At 42.6% G+C, this 17854-nt stretch overlaps 1 protein-coding gene across 3 annotated transcripts in view; it reads right to left on the bottom strand.

The window, feature by feature from the left end:
- Nucleotides 1–11689: 11689 nt before the first annotated feature.
- BNIP3L (BCL2 interacting protein 3 like) overlaps nt 11690–17854 on the bottom strand; it is a 25876-nt gene continuing 19711 nt past the window's right edge. For all 3 annotated transcript variants that reach the window (XM_054498535.2, XM_063669377.1, XM_063669376.1), the window contains 3 exons: nt 16705–16808; nt 16432–16581; nt 11690–14453 (listed from right to left, as the gene is read on the bottom strand). In XM_054498535.2, the coding sequence (XP_054354510.1) occupies nt 14405–14453; nt 16432–16581; nt 16705–16808 (303 nt within the window). In that variant the 3' untranslated portion in view covers nt 11690–14404. The remainder of the gene's footprint in view (nt 14454–16431; nt 16582–16704; nt 16809–17854) is intronic.

Genomic DNA, 17854 nt, shown 5'->3' with positions numbered 1-17854 from the left:
CAAAACCATCTCTAAATAAATAAATTAATTAATTAACTTTGCCATTCTGATTTATACCAAGTAATAACTCATGCTCACTTCAATTGGAACCTTCCTGATTGCTTCTAAATTTGACCTTATTTTATTTTTACTTAGTGTTGTTTTTGTCAAAGTTCTACATCCCTACAGTACGACAAGGTCAAACAAGGACTTCTGAGTGAAGAGGGCAGCTCAAACGCACCCATCTACTTCTGCTGCCTCCTGAAATTCTATTACACGACAGCAAGGCTGTGTTTCCCACAAGCATAGAGTAATTCACAAGTAGGCTTCACTCCCTAAGCTGTGGACTCCTCACATGCTATTCATTCTATTATTTTGTGGATCTTTTTATGTCTAAAATATTTCATTGTAAAAAGTCTGGGGAGTGTATATCCATACGCTGGAACATTCTACTGTCATAAAAAGGAATGCAGAACTGATAGCATGTTGGAACTGACAGCGTGTTGCAGTGTGGGTGAACCTCACAAACACGATGTCAGTGGAAGAAGCCAGACACAACGTGTGTGGTCCATGTGTTCGCCCAGGCCTGGAGGCTCCAGGCAGGTGGCAGGGCTGAATCAACACCCTCTGACTCCACGCCCACCTCACGTGGGCACCAAGGGCCCTGATTTTCCAGCTGCACCACTGGTTTTCTGATAGGAGCACAGAAGGTTGTTGCCATTGCGTTCGCCTCCAAGCATGGTTCTATGTTCCTGTTACTTCTGTTCTATGAAGATGTTTATCCTGTTCCAAGTGTGACTATGGCTGGAGAGACTTTCTTACACCACTGTTTCAACCAATAAATATTGCCTGTAAAGTCTGCTTTTTTTTTTTTAAGAGACAGGGTCTTGCTCTTTCACTCAGGCTGGAGTGCAGTGGTGCGATCACAGCTCGCTGCAGCTTGCAACACCTGGGCTCAAGTGATCCTCCCATCTTAGCCTCCGGAGTAGCTAAGGGGACTATGTAGCTAAGGGTGGGACTACAGGTGCGCCTCACCACACCTGGCTTTTTTTTTTTCTTGTAGAGACAGAGTCTTGCTATGTTGCCCAGGCTGGTCTTTAACTCCTGGCCTCAAGCAGTCCTCCTGCCTTGGCCTCCTAAAGTGTTGGGATTACAGACACGAGTCACCATGCCCAGCCAGTAAAATGAATTTTGAAGGCATATTTACAACGCATACATCTAGCATTTATGCAATTTGTGCAATTATGATGCCATACTGCAGGTATAATTAGTAAATATATGTTGTTTCTTTGTCTGCTCCACCCCCTTTTTAAACAAGTTTGTCAGATGACTGCTGCTGTGAGCATCCAAAACTACCATTAAGCATCCAAAACAACCATCGAGGTTGTTTTCAGTTCTCCAAGCAGTATTTTGTTTTTTAAAATGAGGATGTGAGGAAAGCAGAACAGAGGATAATTAGAGAATGGGAAGGATAGAGGAAGGGGGATAAGATGCAGAATTACAGCTAGATGAAAGAATAAGTTCTAGTGTTCTATAGCACTGTGGGATGACTATACTTAACAATAATATATAGTTTCAAGTAGCTAGAAAGAGGATATCAAATGTTCCCAACACAAACAAATGAGACAGATGTTTGAGATGGTGCATATGCTAATTACCGATAGGATCACCATACATTAAATGTTTCAAAATATCACCATGTACCCCATGAATATGTATCACTATTATCTGTCAATTAAAAATAAAAATAAAATCAAGATGTGAGAATTTTCAGGGCATAGAACTGTTCTGTATCTTGATTGTGGTGGTGATTATGCAATTGTACCTACCTGTCAAAATCTGCAGAACGGTCCACTAAAAACAGTAAGTTTTTCCTTAGGTACATTAAATTTTAAAAAGTGAGTGCCTGTAATCCTAGCACTTCAGGAGGCCAAGGCAGGAGGATTGCCTATGCTCAGAAGTTTGAGATCAGCCTGGCAAACATGGTGACACCCTGTCTCTACCCGCCACCCCCCTCTACACACACAATAAATACACAAAAAATAGAGAAAAATAATAGTTTTCCCATGTGCTATCTCCAAGTTACAATTCTGACCCGGTTGTGAAATTCAAGTTTCTCTGAGGGCCCCCCCAAATAATCCACCCTGTCTCTGCGACGGGATTTTTTGTTTGGAAGAAAGAGGAGGAGACATTTACATTCCAGAGCCTTTTCAGAAAGAGAGTATCTGTTGCCTCCTTCCTCTCCCTGTCTCCTTCCCAGTCCCCCAGGAACCTGATCTGACACTCAACCTCAAATTCCTCTCCCTTGACTATAAGGAACAGTTTAGCCCCCCTTGGCAATGTGTTCTCAAACTCACATACCAGGCGTGGTCGTACTTGCAGGTGTTAAATGTGGTCTCAAATATGGCTTTAAAAATCATGTTACAAGCCATCTTTGTTGGTTTGAATGGCATTGAAACAGGTCATGTTCGTTGTTCCTTATGGAGCCATCAGGGCCTTGGAGCCGAAGGGTACGGAGGGAGCTTCTGGAGGATTGGTGCTCCTCTGTGTCAAAAACAAAACAAAACCTTGCCCCCTCCGCCCTCTCCTGTATCCTCCACATCTCTCGGTGATGATGAATTAATGGGTCAATTTGGCTGGGCCATGGTGCCAATATTTGGTCACTTTGGCGAGGGTGTTTTTGGATGCGATTGTGATTAACATTTAAATTGGTGGACTTTGGGTAAAGCCCCTTGCCCTCCATAGTACGGGTGGAGTGGGCCTCATCCATTGAGTTGAAGGCCTCACTGGAATAAAAGCCCTAGGTCCCTGGAGCAAGATGGAATCTGCAGCAGTTGGCTTTCAGGTTGGAACTGCACCATGGACTCTTCCCTGGGTCTCCGGCCTGCTGTCCTACCCTGCAGATTTTGGGCTTGCCAACCTTCATAACCAGTGAGCCAAGCCCTTGTAATAAATTTCTTTATTTACACACATCCTATTGGCTCTGTTTCTCGAGAGAACCCCAATACAGAGCCTTCCCTCTAGTATTTAAATATGCTCAAATCTGTCCCACCTTAAAAAAAAAATCCTTCCTCAAGCCCCTATTCCCTCTGCTTTTCATCATCTCTCTTCACTCCCCTTCAGGGCCACATTTTGCAGAAAGGGCTGCTGTTTTCCCGTTGTTTTACCTCTTCACACTCTCAGAGCACCCTAGTCTAACTCCCATCTCCAGCAAGCTTCCAAAAGGGCAGCTGTTAAGATGAATGATTTCCATGTTGATGAAACCAATAAATGCCAGACAGTCCCTCCTTTCCATTGATCTTGAAACACATGGCTTCACAGCTCTTGAAAAATGTTCTTCTCAGGGCCTGGTTTCCCTCTTGCTGTCTGGCCTTTTCAACCTCCTTTTAGCTTCTCCTCTGCAAATCTTTCAATGTTGGAGTTCTCTGGGCTCTTCCTAGACCTTCCTTTTTCTCTCCACCCCCTCCCCCAGCCCCAGGTCATGTTATCCATTCTGTGAATTCACCTTCCACTGGTTGCTGGTTAAGTCCAAAGTCTCTGTCTGAGCCAGGTCTCTCTTCTGAGTTGCCGACTCTTGTATCCAACGGCGCAGTCAATCCTTCTTCATGGCTGCCTGACACACCGCTCCCACCCTCCTTCTGGACCACCAGACGCTGTCCCTCGAGAAATGCAACCGTAATTCCGAAGCAAGCTAGGTGTGTCCTTTGACACTCTGGGGTGACATATCCCGTCATTCATCCCATCTTACTGATTGTACTTCCTGGATATTTCTCAAATCCATCTTTTTTTCCCCCATCTCCACCACAAATTTAGTTTTAAGCCACTGTAATAACTTCCTCCTAACTGGCCATCTCATACCTATGCTTGTCTGTCTCAAGTTCATTCTCTAAATTTAAAAGAGTAGCCAGGTGTAGCGGCTCACCCCTGTAATCCCAGCACTTTGGGAGGCGGAGCGAGGCATGCGGATCACCTGAGGTCAGGAGTTTGAGATCAGCCTGGCCAACATGGAGAAACCCTGTCTCTACCAAAAATTAGCCTGCGTGGTGGCGGGTGCCTGTAATCCCAGCTACTCGGGAGGCTGAGGCAGGAGAATCGCTTGAACCCTGGAGGGGCAGGTTGCAGTGAACCGAGATCACGCCACTGCACTCCAGCCTGGGTGACAGAGCAAGACCGTGTCTCAAAGAAAAAAAGAAAAAAAAAAAAAGAGTGGTCTTTTAATAATGCAAACCTAAAAACCTAAGCCTGTTGTTCCCCTATTTAAAACTCTCTAATGACTTCCCAAAACCCTTTGAATAAAGTCTATAATTGTTAATGTGGCCTCCAAGGCCCTTCCTAATCCATATGCTGTCTCTCCAAGCTCTCCCAGCTCTCAGTGTCATCACTCGCTGTCTTTCAGCGACGTTCCTGTTCTTTTTGACTTTGAGAGCATTTGCTGTTCCCTATTCTCGGGAAGTTCTTCTCCACCCTTTCCCCTGGCAGCTCACAGGTTCTCAGCTTTCAGGGCTTGGTTTAAAGGCCGCTTCAGCTAAGTCCCCATTTTATAGGTTCTCATAATTGTGTCTTTCCTTAACACTTACCCTAATAATGTATGCAATTATTTATCTGTTTACTTTTTCTGCTAGACAGAAAGTTCCATGTCCATGTTTGATCCAGTCACAGATGACATTTATCTTTCCTTTTGGCAACCCAGCATCTGAACTTCTTTCTAGGCTGGAAGAATCAACCACTTTACGAGTCCTGTTGGGCGTGGAGGGCAAAAGGGCAAAGGACCATCCCTAGCTCCACTCACTTTTCCAGACTCTCTTGCAGGCAGGACACCAGCAAGCCCCCAATCGGGCACATCCAGAGATGTGGGCTCAAGAACCAGTAACACAGGAGGAAAGGGTTGGGAAACTCACTTCCTTCCTTCGGGCAGAAGGAGGAGGGGGGTGCTCCAAGGGTGAACTCCTGGGGAGAAGCACTTTGGTGCTGGCAGCAGCAGTGGCCGCCGAGTGAGGTCCTGGGAGAGAAAGTGGAAAATGTAGCGCCTGGTGTCTGGGGGTCTCTATCCTTCAGTAGAGTGGCTCTCCAGCCCTCAATTATTCCATTGGCTTGTAATACAGTTTTAATAGACCTTTATGTGCATCAGGGTCAGGCTATAACAGAATAGCAGGCTATAAACCACAGTGGAGTCCTGGCATGTAGTAGGTACACAATGAATATCTGCTGGTTAAAATAATGCATGGAACAACGGGGTCCTAGGTGCTTTTATGGACTGAAGATCCCTTATTCTTACATGAATTTTTAAAACTCACAACCATCTTCCATTTAAATGGCAAAAATCACAAATATGAAACCAAAGAAAACACTATTAGTTGATGTTGGAAATGCCTTTAAGATTGCGTTCACTGCATTAATACGTGATTTGTTTTCCTAATAAAAAAGAAAACCACATCCATCAAAGAACAAAAAGGTGGCCTGGCAACCAGGGACCATGCGTTACGTGAAGGCTGGTTCACTTGGAGGGGAGGGCTACCTCACTACAGACACAAACCCAAAGGAATTCAAAAGCTGCTCTGTAAGAATGCAGAGCAGAGACCTGGTTCCTTTACTGAACACTAATTTTCTCATCTGTAACACTGAAACAGCTGCTACTGCAAATGGGCGTGGTGAGGATTAAAGAATGTTAAGAGCTCAAAATTCAAGGTCTGCCCCATGGTAAGGGCTCCCTGAACATTTCCATATTTCCTTCCTCCCTTTTTTCCTTCTCGCTCAAAACAGTGATTTGTTTATTAACTCACATGTCGAACACAGCAATGTTTAAGAAACCAGTGATACTGACAGTTTTTTCATGCAATATATTCTCACCCTGACTTACAGCCCCCCAAATATGGATTCTTTGGCAGGAACATTTACAGCACTTACAAAAAGCACAGATGATATTAAAATTAACTTTCGGAAATGGCTGAAATGCATATGGATTTTTCTTTTACAGATTTATTCATAATGCTGAACCTAGGGATGCCCAAATGGATAGTTTAAAGCTCAAAATCTATCTTCACACAAGGATTATTAGAATTACCAAATACACATAGAACAAAATATGCCACACTGACAACACTGTCTAGTGTTTGATTCAGTTCTGTTATTTCTCAAATCTGCCACTAGAACTATTTTTTTTTTTTTTTTTTTGAGATGGAGTCTTACTCTGTTGGCCAGGCTGGAGTCCAATGCGTGATCTCAGCTCACTGCAACGTCTGCCTCCTGGGTTCAAGCAATTCTCCTACCTCAGATTCCCGAGTAGCTTGGATTACAGGCATGCACCACCATGCCCGGCTTATTTTTATATTTTTAGTAGAGACGGGGTTTTGCCATGTTGGCCAGGCTAGTCTCGAACTTTTGACCTCAAGTGATCCACCCACTTCGGCCTCCCAAAGTGCTGGGATTACAGGTGTGAGCCACACCTGGCCCACTATTTTTAAGACTACTAATTATTGCAGTAGTTAATGATTTGGTTAGAAGCTGTGATTTTCATGATATAAACTGATCCTTACTAAGGTACTGTTTTGGAAATATTAAGAAACCTCAGATGCTTGATTTAAAAAGAAAGGCTGGTTCCTGAAAAGTGCTTTTGCTTTGAATTGGCATCCTGACTCTAATTTATTAATGCTGTGATAGAGGTGAGTTGTTTAACAACACTGAGCCCAGGTTCCTTCATCAGGAACTATCTATTAGGACTGCTAGTAACTAATAGCCACTTTCGATGCTTAGCAAAGTTCTCAACAGATGCAGCTTTTCTCAACAGGCAGTAGAGGTAACTTTTCAGGAACACTGATAAAAAGCTTCAGGCTCTCCACACCTTTCTCTGAAGGCTGAATTTTAGTCTAACCCCTCCGATGTCCAGCCATCTCATTTCAGGTCATTGAAGGCAATCCCAGCCTGTAGACAATGCTATATGGCTAAAATTAATCACCATTCCATGCCTGATGTCATGCCAGCCAGCCCTGTAGTACAGACTGGGTATATCCCTTGGGACCCGAAGTGCTTTGGATTTCAACAATGTTTTGGATTTTTAAATATTTGCATTATACTTACCATTTTAGCATCCCAAATCTGAAAATCTGAAATCCAAAATGCTCTGAAATCCATAGCCCACTGCACCCTTGACTTCCCAGGCAGGCTGTGATCCTCCTGCCTCAGCCTCCTGTACCTGGGACTACAGGCATGCGCCACCAAGACTAGCTTTTTTACCTTTTGTAGAGATGGGGGTCTCACCATGTTGCCCAGTCTGGGCTCAAACTCCTGGCCTCAAGCAATCCTCCCACCTCGGCCTCCCAAAGTGCTGCGATTACAGTTGTGAGCCACTGTGCACAGCCATTAATTTTCAGTAGGTATTTTTAGCATGCATTATGCGACAAGCCTGGGGCCAATTCTGGGATACAGTTGGCAAGACATAGCACTTACCTAGAGGAGCTCGAGCTACAAAAGAGCCAAAGACAATTCTCATTCAGGGTGACTGGTGCTGCAATGGGGGAGGTGCCGGGTGTTCCGGGAGATCACAGGAGAGGCTCCTAGCCCAGGTAGGGGAGGGACGTGTGGCAGATGTCAAGGAAGTTTTCTCAGAGGAAGTGACTGCCAAACTGAGCCCTGAAAAATGAAGCCGGAGGGAGGGCTATCCCTGGCAGGGAAAACAGCACTTAGAGGAAACAGGGTTACAGGAGCATGAAGTTAGGCTGACTTCAGTGGGGTGGGAGTTGGGGACAGCCACGGTCCAATGAAGCCAGAGATCAACAGGCCTGGCAGCCACTTTGGGAACTTGAATTTGGTCCCCAAGACAATGGGGAACCATTTAAGGATTTCAAGGGACACCATGATCAGATTTGTAATTTAGGACAATGACTGTGGCTGCTGACAGAAAAGTACAGACCCACAGAACTCAGCTAGGAAGCCCTGGCAAGGAGGCAATCAAGGGCTCTGGGGCCTGAATTAGGTAGTGCAAGGTAGGAAAGGTCAGTGACACTGAGTGGTGTTTTGAAGGTGGAATTAACAGGTCATGGTGACTGACCAGATGTGGAAGGAAAGGAAAAGAGTAATTGGCAAGTTTCTGGTTTGGGCAATTGAAGGCACCCTTGCGCCATTCACAGACACCATAAAACAATGGGCACCTGGAAGAAAAGAGGAAGCAAGAGGCGGGGAGTTCTGGACACGTAGAGTTTGAAATGGCCACGGACATTCAAATGGCCATGTCTAACAGGTAGCTGGACACATGGGTCTGGAGTTCAGGAGAGATCAGAGTTGACTACAGTCGTGGGCATCATTCTCATACACCCGAGGACCAGTGAACTGCATCTTGGCTGCGCATCAATCACTTTTGGAGCTTTTATTAAAAACTGTGTTTCTTTCCTTACCAAGTATGTCCATGATTTTTCCTTACCTCTACTAGGAGTGGGAGTAGCAGACAGGACATTGTGTAAGTGGAGTAGAGGTAAAATTCACTGAGATTGACCTTTTGTTTGTTTTTGCAGAGCATTTTGAAGAATGACATAAGACCCAGAGAAGGTGTATCTTTTCCTGAGTGGCAACCAAATAATTTCTGGTAGGATTTGTAGTCCCTCTTCTCTCACACCAAGTTTCCAAGTCCATTTCGCTGGGACAAACTTCAAACTGGCATTTCAAAGTCTAAGAACTGACCAGCAGCTTAACCATCAATTACTGCTTATTCAAAACCCTCTGACTGCTATTTCAGTTATTTATAGGACTTGCTACTGTCCATTCACTTCTGAGGACTCTGTTGTCCCCATTGGAGAAATAAGCTCTTTGGTAAGACTAATTTTCTCTTGATTTGAATTTATAAATTGGCTAATTTCATGACCTTAAAGTTTGTATTTTTACCACTAGGTCAGAAATAGTAATAGATGAAGTAAAGGAGGTGGTAATCTTTACAAACTCTTTCCTCCCCCTCTAAAGATTTCATTACATTTTATAATTAGTTTATAAATGTGGTAATACTCTGAACTTCACACCTCTCATGAGCAGTGGTATAAGAAATAATTCAAGGGCTAAAATACATAAAAGCAAAAACATCAAGAATGGGGCCCACTGGCTTCCTGAAGATCAAGCTTTTGAGATGTGGAATCTCAGCTCACCTAAACCCAGAATTTAGATTTTTTTCTCTGCATTCTGTTCCATTATCTTGGTCCATTTACATTTTTGATCCATTACCAAACCTAAAGTAATATTTATAAAATGTCCATAGTGTCTATTCCTCATTCACCCATTTTTTTTTTTTTTTTTTGAGACAGGATCTCGCTGTTGCCCGGGCTAGAGTGCAGTGGCACCATCATGGCTCACTGCAGCCTCAACCTCCTGGGCTCGAGCAGTCCTCCCACCTCAGCCTCCCAAGTAGCTAGGACCACAGTTGTGTGCCACCATGCCCAACCAATTTTTTGTATTTTTTGTAAAGATGGGGGTTTTGCCATGTTGCCCAGGCTGGTCTTGAACTCCTGAGCTCAAGCAATCCTCCCGCCTTGGCCTCCCAAAGTGCTGGGATTACAAGCATGAGCCACTGCACCTGGTTCCTGCCTTTTTTAGACACGGTGTCGCTCTGTCACCCAGGCTGGAATGCAGTGGCGCAATCCTAGCTCACTGCAGACTTGACCTCCTGGGCTCAAGCAATCCTCCCTCCATCAGCTTCTGAATAGCTGGAACTACAGGTGTGTGCTACCATGCCTGGTTAATATTTTTTAGTAGAGATGGGAGTCTTGCTATATTGCCCAGGTTGGTCTCGAATTCCTGGGCTCAAGCAATCATTCACTCATTCCTAATCCTGCTTTTTACCCTGAACGATAATTTACTAACAGCAACTTTAGAATTAAAAGGTCCACAGAGAGCACCTCGGGCAGCCCCTTGGCTTGATACACGAGACAGCTGAAGCTCATAGCATCATGTCGCCCAGGCTGTGAAGGAGCAGAGCCCAGTCCACCTGCCTGGTGCTTCTGGCTGCACTGGGGAATGAAGGCAGGAGACATCTGTAAGGCTTTGAGGATTTCAGCATTAGTTCCTGTCTCCTTCCAGAGGAGATACTGATGGGAAACAGCTCTGTCTTCCTTCAGCATCGACCACCGCCTCTTCCTCAAACATGGAGAAAGTGGAGCCACCAGACAGGGGTTTCCTCACTTTCCATTTCTAACTGATCTCTCCTCACCCCTTCTCACGTCTTCATTTCCTGTCATTAATGTCTGGGTTTTGTAAACTCCACCTTTCTAAGGCTCACCCTCCCTGAGTGCTTAATTACATTTCCTTCCTCTCTGGGAAGGAGTACGTCCCACTCTTCCATTACTGATCTGCTCCCTCCGTAACGCTAATTAATCTCTCTTTGCTCTGTTTCCTTAGCCTACACATTGACCCCTCTCTATTCCCAACCAAGCCAACAATCCTACGATCCTGTCTCCTCTTCAGAAACTCCCCCCTTGTTTTCTTACTCATGAAGTTTATTCAGAAAAGCCAACACTTCTTGCTATTCATTCATTAACCCAACACAATCTTATCCAGGATCCCTCTTTCACTCCTACAGAAAATGCTCTTGCAAAGATCAGCACAGATCTGACTGCCATATTCCAAAGCTTCTCGATTCATCTTACTCAACCACGAAACATGTCAGGCTTGGTCACCTCCTACTTTTGGGGTTTCTGTGATACCAACAATTTCACCTCAAACTTCTCTTCTGCTTAGCCTTCAAATGTTGGGCTTCCCTGTTACTTGAATAACTTTCTTCCTTGCCCATTGTCCAATCTTTAAACATCATATAAATATATAATGCACGGATCTGATTGTGTCTTACTTCCACTCCAGACCCTTCTCCTGGGTTATAGTTCTATCTAATAAGTGTCCAATCAGAACTCCCTCAGACATTTCATGTTCAACACACTCATACCTAAATCCTCCCTCTTTGCTCCTACCACCCCATTTCTTCTCCTGTCCTCCTTTAACTAATGGGATCAACTCATGTTTTCAGGCCACACACACAAAGGAATACACATGCCTTCCTCGTCTCTAAGTCACCTTCTGACCAGTTTACTTCCGCTTTGTTTCTCATACGTATCCTGGCCCACCACTGCCAACCTCAGGGTGACAGCCCAGGGCAGGACCTAGCTCCTCGCCTAGAGAACTGATTGATCTCCTCTGGTACTCTCTCACCAGATGGCTTGACTGTCTAAAATATACATCTTAAATCACCTCCCTGTTTAAAAGAAGTAAACCCCCAAAGGTATCCCGCTGACTATATGATGAAGTGTGACCCCTGGGAGGGCACACACATTTCAATTAGGTTCAATACTAACCTACGTTTTTCAGTTTCCTCTGTATCCATCCTGTTTTCCAGGCACGTGGAACTTCCAGTTCCTTCTGCATCTACTTTCACAGGTGTCCCCACCGCCATTCCTATCAGGGCATACTCCGCGTCCCTCCTGTACTTTCTGAGCACTACCCCCGTGAGCGCCCTCCTGCCACCACCTGGAGGCAAACGCTCTGAATGCCACAGTCCCGAGGCACTCACGAATGCTCACGCTGCGGTGACCATCCCCACAGAACACTGTTCACACCCTGAGCACTGTTAGAACTCCACTGCTGGGGAGCCAGATGACTGGAAGGCTGTGTGCAGGCGAGGAGGCCTCATCGCCTGAAACTCCCAGGCAACACGTGCGACAGAAAAATGATATACTGACAGGAAAAGTTTTGTGAGAGCTTTAATGGCACAAAATGTTTATAGCTACAAGTTATACATGTATTGTAAACTGTATATAACGATACAAAGTGCTAACTAAAATAGATGAAGAATGCATAATCACTTTGGCTCAGTTAATTCCAATAATTTCCACAACAGGTTCATGAAAAAACTTATCTGACTGGCTAAGTCTTCAATTCTCATTTTTTTAGAATAGTAAATATTTTTACTGCAATCACAGGAACTTGTTGCACTTTCCAATGTGTAAGTTTGTGCAGTTTTGCTCTTGATTCTATTTACAAACATCTTGAGCCAGTTTTCATCAAACATATGAAAAATGAAGCCTGCCTTTTTGTCCCCAAATTGTAAACAGGTGTAAAGCTTTTTAAACATTAACCTCACAATTTCAACTGTTAATTGCTGAATTCTCCTTTCCAAACCACAATGTTTTCGTTCAACACAAATCTGGGTGTAGCAGTAAAACGTTCATCCCGTGTATTAGGGCTACAGATACATACTACATGCTCTCATAATAAATTCTACTGTGATGATGTATTCATGTTTTAAGTAATTTTCCATAATTTCACTGACGCTTTAAGAAAAAGGGCAACACTATGTTTCTTTTTAACGCTGAAAGAAATCATAAATATACCCAGGTTCAATGGCACTACTGATAGAACTGCTGCTGAACTCGGAAAGAGCACAATGCACTAGCTGTAGAATTCACTTTCAGGTAAAGTGTAATTTTACTTCTCCCCCCTGTAATACCAATTGTAATAGGAATTGCATACTGTAGCAGTTTAGCTAGTCAGTTCTCTTAACTTTCCGGCCTTTCCAATTTTATTCAGGCTTTTCAAAAATCAGTGAGCCATCAGATTTACTTCTTCCCAAAGAAATTCAAATATGAACACTTGAAATAAATAGGTTATAGAAGGCAAATCAAGTGTTACCAGGTTTAAGAGTAAGACAGAAACATGGTCTAGGAAAAAGATGTCCAAAATTATTTAGACATCAAATGCTAGAAAGAAAAAAGAAAATTACTTGCAAAACTAGGATATATCATCTTTCTTAAAGATAGCCAGCTATATTCTTGAAAAAAGATAAAAATTTTGTTTAATCTGTATGTTATTTTCCACTATAACACATCAATTTTACAAATGTTGATGTGAGAGAGAAGAGTTAGATAGTTTCTGCAAACTGGCAAACCTGGCTGTCATAGTGTTTTTATTCAAGTTGACCTGATGCACTTTATAGATTGCTAGTTTTAAAATTAACAATGGTTCTCTAAATAATTAATATCAATGTCTATATCATAAACAGTAATTATTTATATATAAAACATGTGGTATCCTTCAGAGTCATGCTAGATGTTCTGAAATCCAGGAAAATCTACTCGAGATAACTGGTCATCCTGATGCTTTCTAACAATTTGGTCCTGAAGCTTCACATTTTAGAAATGAACGAACAAGTATATCATTGAAGGAATCTGTTGAGTGTTCTGAACTTTAAGAGTTTACCATAACTGAAAAGACAGCTACATGAGAAAATGACCAGTGCCTGCAGTCGCAGGAATCACCTTGGGAAGACTGTACAGTAAACATTAATCAGTGAGAGATCAGAAGGAAACAAATGGCATCTTTTCAGAACGTTGTCAACTGTTCCCACAACCCAAGTCTGTTTTTCCAAGTTGCACAAGTGCTTGGAATAACTCTGAAACAATTCTCTTCAGAGTTTAAAGGCTTCAGAGTATAGGTGATGCTTCCTAAAACAAGAAGCCTGTATTAACATCACAAATTGGAACTCATTCCAAAGCCTCTTCTTAGAGAAAAAAAATAAAGAAATAAAAAATAAAAAACTTAAAGAAGGTCATGAAAAATTCACATGCAGCTAATTAACGTAAAAAATATCAAACACACACACAAAAATCTCAAAAAGCAATTTCATATATTTCTAGGCCTGAGACGTTCCTTATCAGAAAGAAAGATTCTACACCATAGAAAAGACAGCACTACAACACACTAGTATGAAAATCTGCTGATGTATTTTAGTTCTTATTCTATTTCATACCTATCATTTATACAGCTTGCCTCCTATAATTAAAAGGCGCTATTAGGAGGCTTAGACAAAAAAGTGGCTCCAAAGCTGGTTTAAAATAAATTTTTTATTGCCCAGGATATTTTTTTCTTGTGCCTTGCTTTTTTTGTTTTGTTTTGTTTTCTTTTTAATAACTATCAACTCAAATTTAGGGAAACTTGCCTTTGTCTTGGGGGAGAAAAAACAACTAGACAATAAAGCTTCTTTTACATCATTTGCTAACCTGGTCTCGTTTTAAAAGAGAGATGGTAGTTATGTTGCAAGAGTAAAATTTATACCATGAATGATACAGGTCTAGTCTGGTGTTACTAATTAGAGAGAATAGCATTGTTGACAAAATTATAATCTGCTGGTGGCATTTGCGGAAAAGAAGCCCTTGCAAATTTCTAAACAACAGCAAACTCTGTTAGGAAATTCTAAAATGTCTTCAGGCCAAAAAGGGTATAAGGTTAGTAAAATGCCTCAACAGAGTTTGAATAAAATACTGAATTTGAGAGTTACTGGAATTGGATATGTAAAAACAGGGTGGTAGGTTGGGTCATGCTTACAATGGTCTCAAGTTCAAATAAGCTACTGTGACAATACACCACTTCACAGGTCACACGCATTTCCAGGGGCTTTTCCTTTCCCTCAGTAGGTGCTGGCAGAGGGTGTGCTCAGTCGCTTTCCAATATAGATGCTGAAAGGAAGCAGAGGCATCATGTTTCACCTGTTTCAACAGTTCTATACCAGCTTGTCCACAGGTTGAACTCTACTTAAAACTCTTCAGTCTTTGTAAAAGGCTCTAAAGGTTTGTGGGTACGGCTCCCCAAACACCGTGAAATCATCACTGACTTTCTTAAAACCAGTCACCAGCCTGGCCAAACTGGTTTTATATGATTCTGTTTACTCACTAAATATCGGGGCTCGACAGCAAAGGGGTAGTGATTAGACAAAGTAAAGCCAGAGAGAACAGATCCCTCCACAGAGTAAATAAAGCAGCCCAACTCCTTCAAGATGTTCCTCTTTGGTGGACAGAAGGTTCTACTGACATTTCAGACACAAAAATATAGTAATATGTGAAATTATTCTGGTGCTCTATGTAGGACAAAGAAAAAAAATCTTAAAAGCTGCCAGTGCTTTAAAGACAGCTCTTACTAATAACTCCTAAGGATTAGGGGCCTTATAATACTTTTTCATGCCAAGCAAGTATTTGGCCTCTTCAACAGCAAAACCAGAAGGAAAGTATGTAACTAGCTTCACCTCCAGTGCAATTAAAGCAACCAACTTTTTAAACACTCTTTTTACATTCATCTATAGCAATAGTTATACTTACAGCCAAGACAAACAATCTGAAGATGACTGAAAGAGAGACGGCAAGGTATAGAAACCAATCGCTTAAGGGCAATGAACTTCTGTATAGGCAGCAATGTATTAAACTCCTATACCTGCCCCACATCAACCCCCACGCAACGGTCACACAGTCCCCTTCTGCACAAACCCCTTCTAGGTTGCTGTTTGTGATTACTGTCCTTGCCCTCACAAAAGCAGATCAAGCATCCAAGAGAGACAAGAGGGGTGTGTGGAAAGCTGTACGCAAGTTTCTGAGGTCGTGACTGAGAATCTCTCTCCAATATGCTGAGCTCCTTAAAGGGAAGAAAAAGGATGACCCATCTTCTGCATATCTTATACTGAAAATGACCCACTGGGCATGCTTAGAGCACAACATATGTCTTGAAAAAAATTAACAGCTACTGTTTAACTCCTAAAATCTTTCAGAAGTGTAATTCCTGAATTGTTTAAATCAAGGAAAAAAAGCAATTTATTTAAAAGATATGGCTGAGAAACTAACGAATTACATGTAAATATGAGGTCGATTTTAGCAAAATAAACGAAAATACTACAAAGTTAAAAAAGGAAAAAATTAGCACCAATCAACCTACCAGTTTCATTTAAAAAAACTATTCAATGTAATCATGTATTTTCCCACATGAAAAAAAGGTATTTGCACTGACCACAAAATGTACATGCTAAAGATTAGTTTAGTTCATAAATTACTCAAGATTAAATATTACACAACAAAACCCAAAAAGAAAAATCAATCACAGAAGAGTCCGCTTAAAATCGATCATTTAGGGGATTATTATGAACATCTTATGTTCTTTTTTTTTTTTTTTTTTTCAAGATGGAGTCTCGCTCTATCCCTCAGGCTGGAGTGCAGTGGCATGATCTCGGCTCACTGCAATTTCCGCCTTCCATGTTTAAGCGATTCTCCTGCCTCAGCCTCCCAAGTAGCTGGGACCACAGGCGTGTGCCACCAATGGCCAGCTAATTTTTGTATTTTTAGTAGAGACCGGGTTTCACCATGTTGGCCAGGCTGGTCTCAAACTCCTGGCCTTAGGTCATCCACCCACCGTGGCCTCCCAAAGTGCTGGGATTACTGGAGTGAGCCACCGCACCAGGCCAAACATCTTATTTTCAAATAAGAAAAAACACTCTACTATTATTAAAAATGCTTATTTGTAGAACAATTGTGCACCCACTTTTTTAAGTTCACCTTATTTGCACTAAAACATTGAAAGTAAGGCAATAAAAACTGCTTCCACATACATTTCTTCAATCTGAAAATAAGAGGATAAAATGAATGGAAAAAACTTCAGGAGTTGACCAGTACTTACCCTAGCCCCAAAGCCAAAACATGAGAAAGGAAGAGAGATGGAATGAACACCTTCAGAAATTCTGCAGAGAAAATACCCCCTTTCTTCATGGCTCCACTTTTCCTCATGCTTAAAGACACAGAACGTTTAGGGTGTCTGAAGTGGAACTCCCTGAGAAAGAAATTCAGAGGCAGATGTCATTTGCTGAAAATATCGTGGGGATTACCAGGCCCATTGCCTGTAAGCGTGTGCAGATCAACTGTGTCCACTGACAAGAAACATGTGAGAACTCACTTGGGTGGAATGTTTTCGGGTCTACTGGACCAGTCTGATACCCAGTCCGCACTTTTCTTCAAAGCCTCGACTTCCTTCTCTCCTTCTACAACTTCTTCTTCTGACTGTAAAGAAGAATTCAAACTTTAAGAAAAAAAGGAAGACCAATTCCTCCTAATACAAAGACAAATCTAGACAGAAAACATACCAAACTCATAAGCTTGTGTCTCAGAAATTTTAGATAACAGACATGTTGTTTTTCTAAAAAATGCTGAAAAATAATCTAAGATCAGAGTATGTAATATCTTCAGAACAACCTGAGTGAGCTTCACTGTTGGGATATCTAAGCACAGCACAGGAACTGCATGAGACTGTATTTTGGGATGTAATGCTAAGGGAAGTATGAAAAACCTCGATAAGGGTTAAATCTGGGCAATACTTACACGAAGGTCCATTGTATTATTCTCTCTTGTATGCACTTAAAATTTTCGTAATTAGGCCGGGTGCGGTGGCTCATGCCTATAATCCCAGCACTCTGGGAGGCTGAGGCAGGCGGATCACTTGAGGTCAGAAGCTGGAGACCAGCCTGGCCCCAACATGGTAAAACCCCGTCTTTACTAAAAAAAAAATACAAAACCTATACGCAGGGCGCGGTAGCTCACGCCTGTAATCCCAGCACTTTGGGAGGCCAAGGTGAGCGGATCACAAGGTCAGGAGATCGAGACCATCCTGGCAAACACAGTGAAACCCCGTCTCTACTAAAAATACAAAAAAATTAGCCGGGCGTGATGGCGGGCACCTGTAGTCCCAGCTACTCGGGAGGCTGCGGCAGGAGAATGGCGTGAACCCAGGAGGCGGAGCTTGCAGTGAGCAGAGATCGCACCACTACACTCCAGCCTGGGGGAAAGAGCGAGACTCCGTCTCAACAAACAAAACAAAACAAAACAAAACCAAAAAAACTTAGCTGGGCATGGTGGCAGACACCTGTAATCCCAGGTACTTGAGAGGCTGAGGCAGAAGAATCGCTTGAGCCTGGGAGGTGGAGGTTGCAGTGAGCCAAGATCCAGCCACTATACTCTAGCCTGGGCGATAGAGTGAGATTCCGTCTCAAAAAAAAAACAAAATTTCATAATTAAAAAAATAAAAGGAAATAAAAGGATATGCTAAAAAT

This window comes from Pongo pygmaeus, chromosome 7 (assembly GCF_028885625.2).
Source record: "Pongo pygmaeus isolate AG05252 chromosome 7, NHGRI_mPonPyg2-v2.0_pri, whole genome shotgun sequence".
Lineage (NCBI taxonomy): Eukaryota > Metazoa > Chordata > Mammalia > Primates > Hominidae > Pongo > Pongo pygmaeus.
Note: the sequence above shows the minus strand (reverse complement) of the source record. Positions and strands in the feature narration are given on the sequence as shown.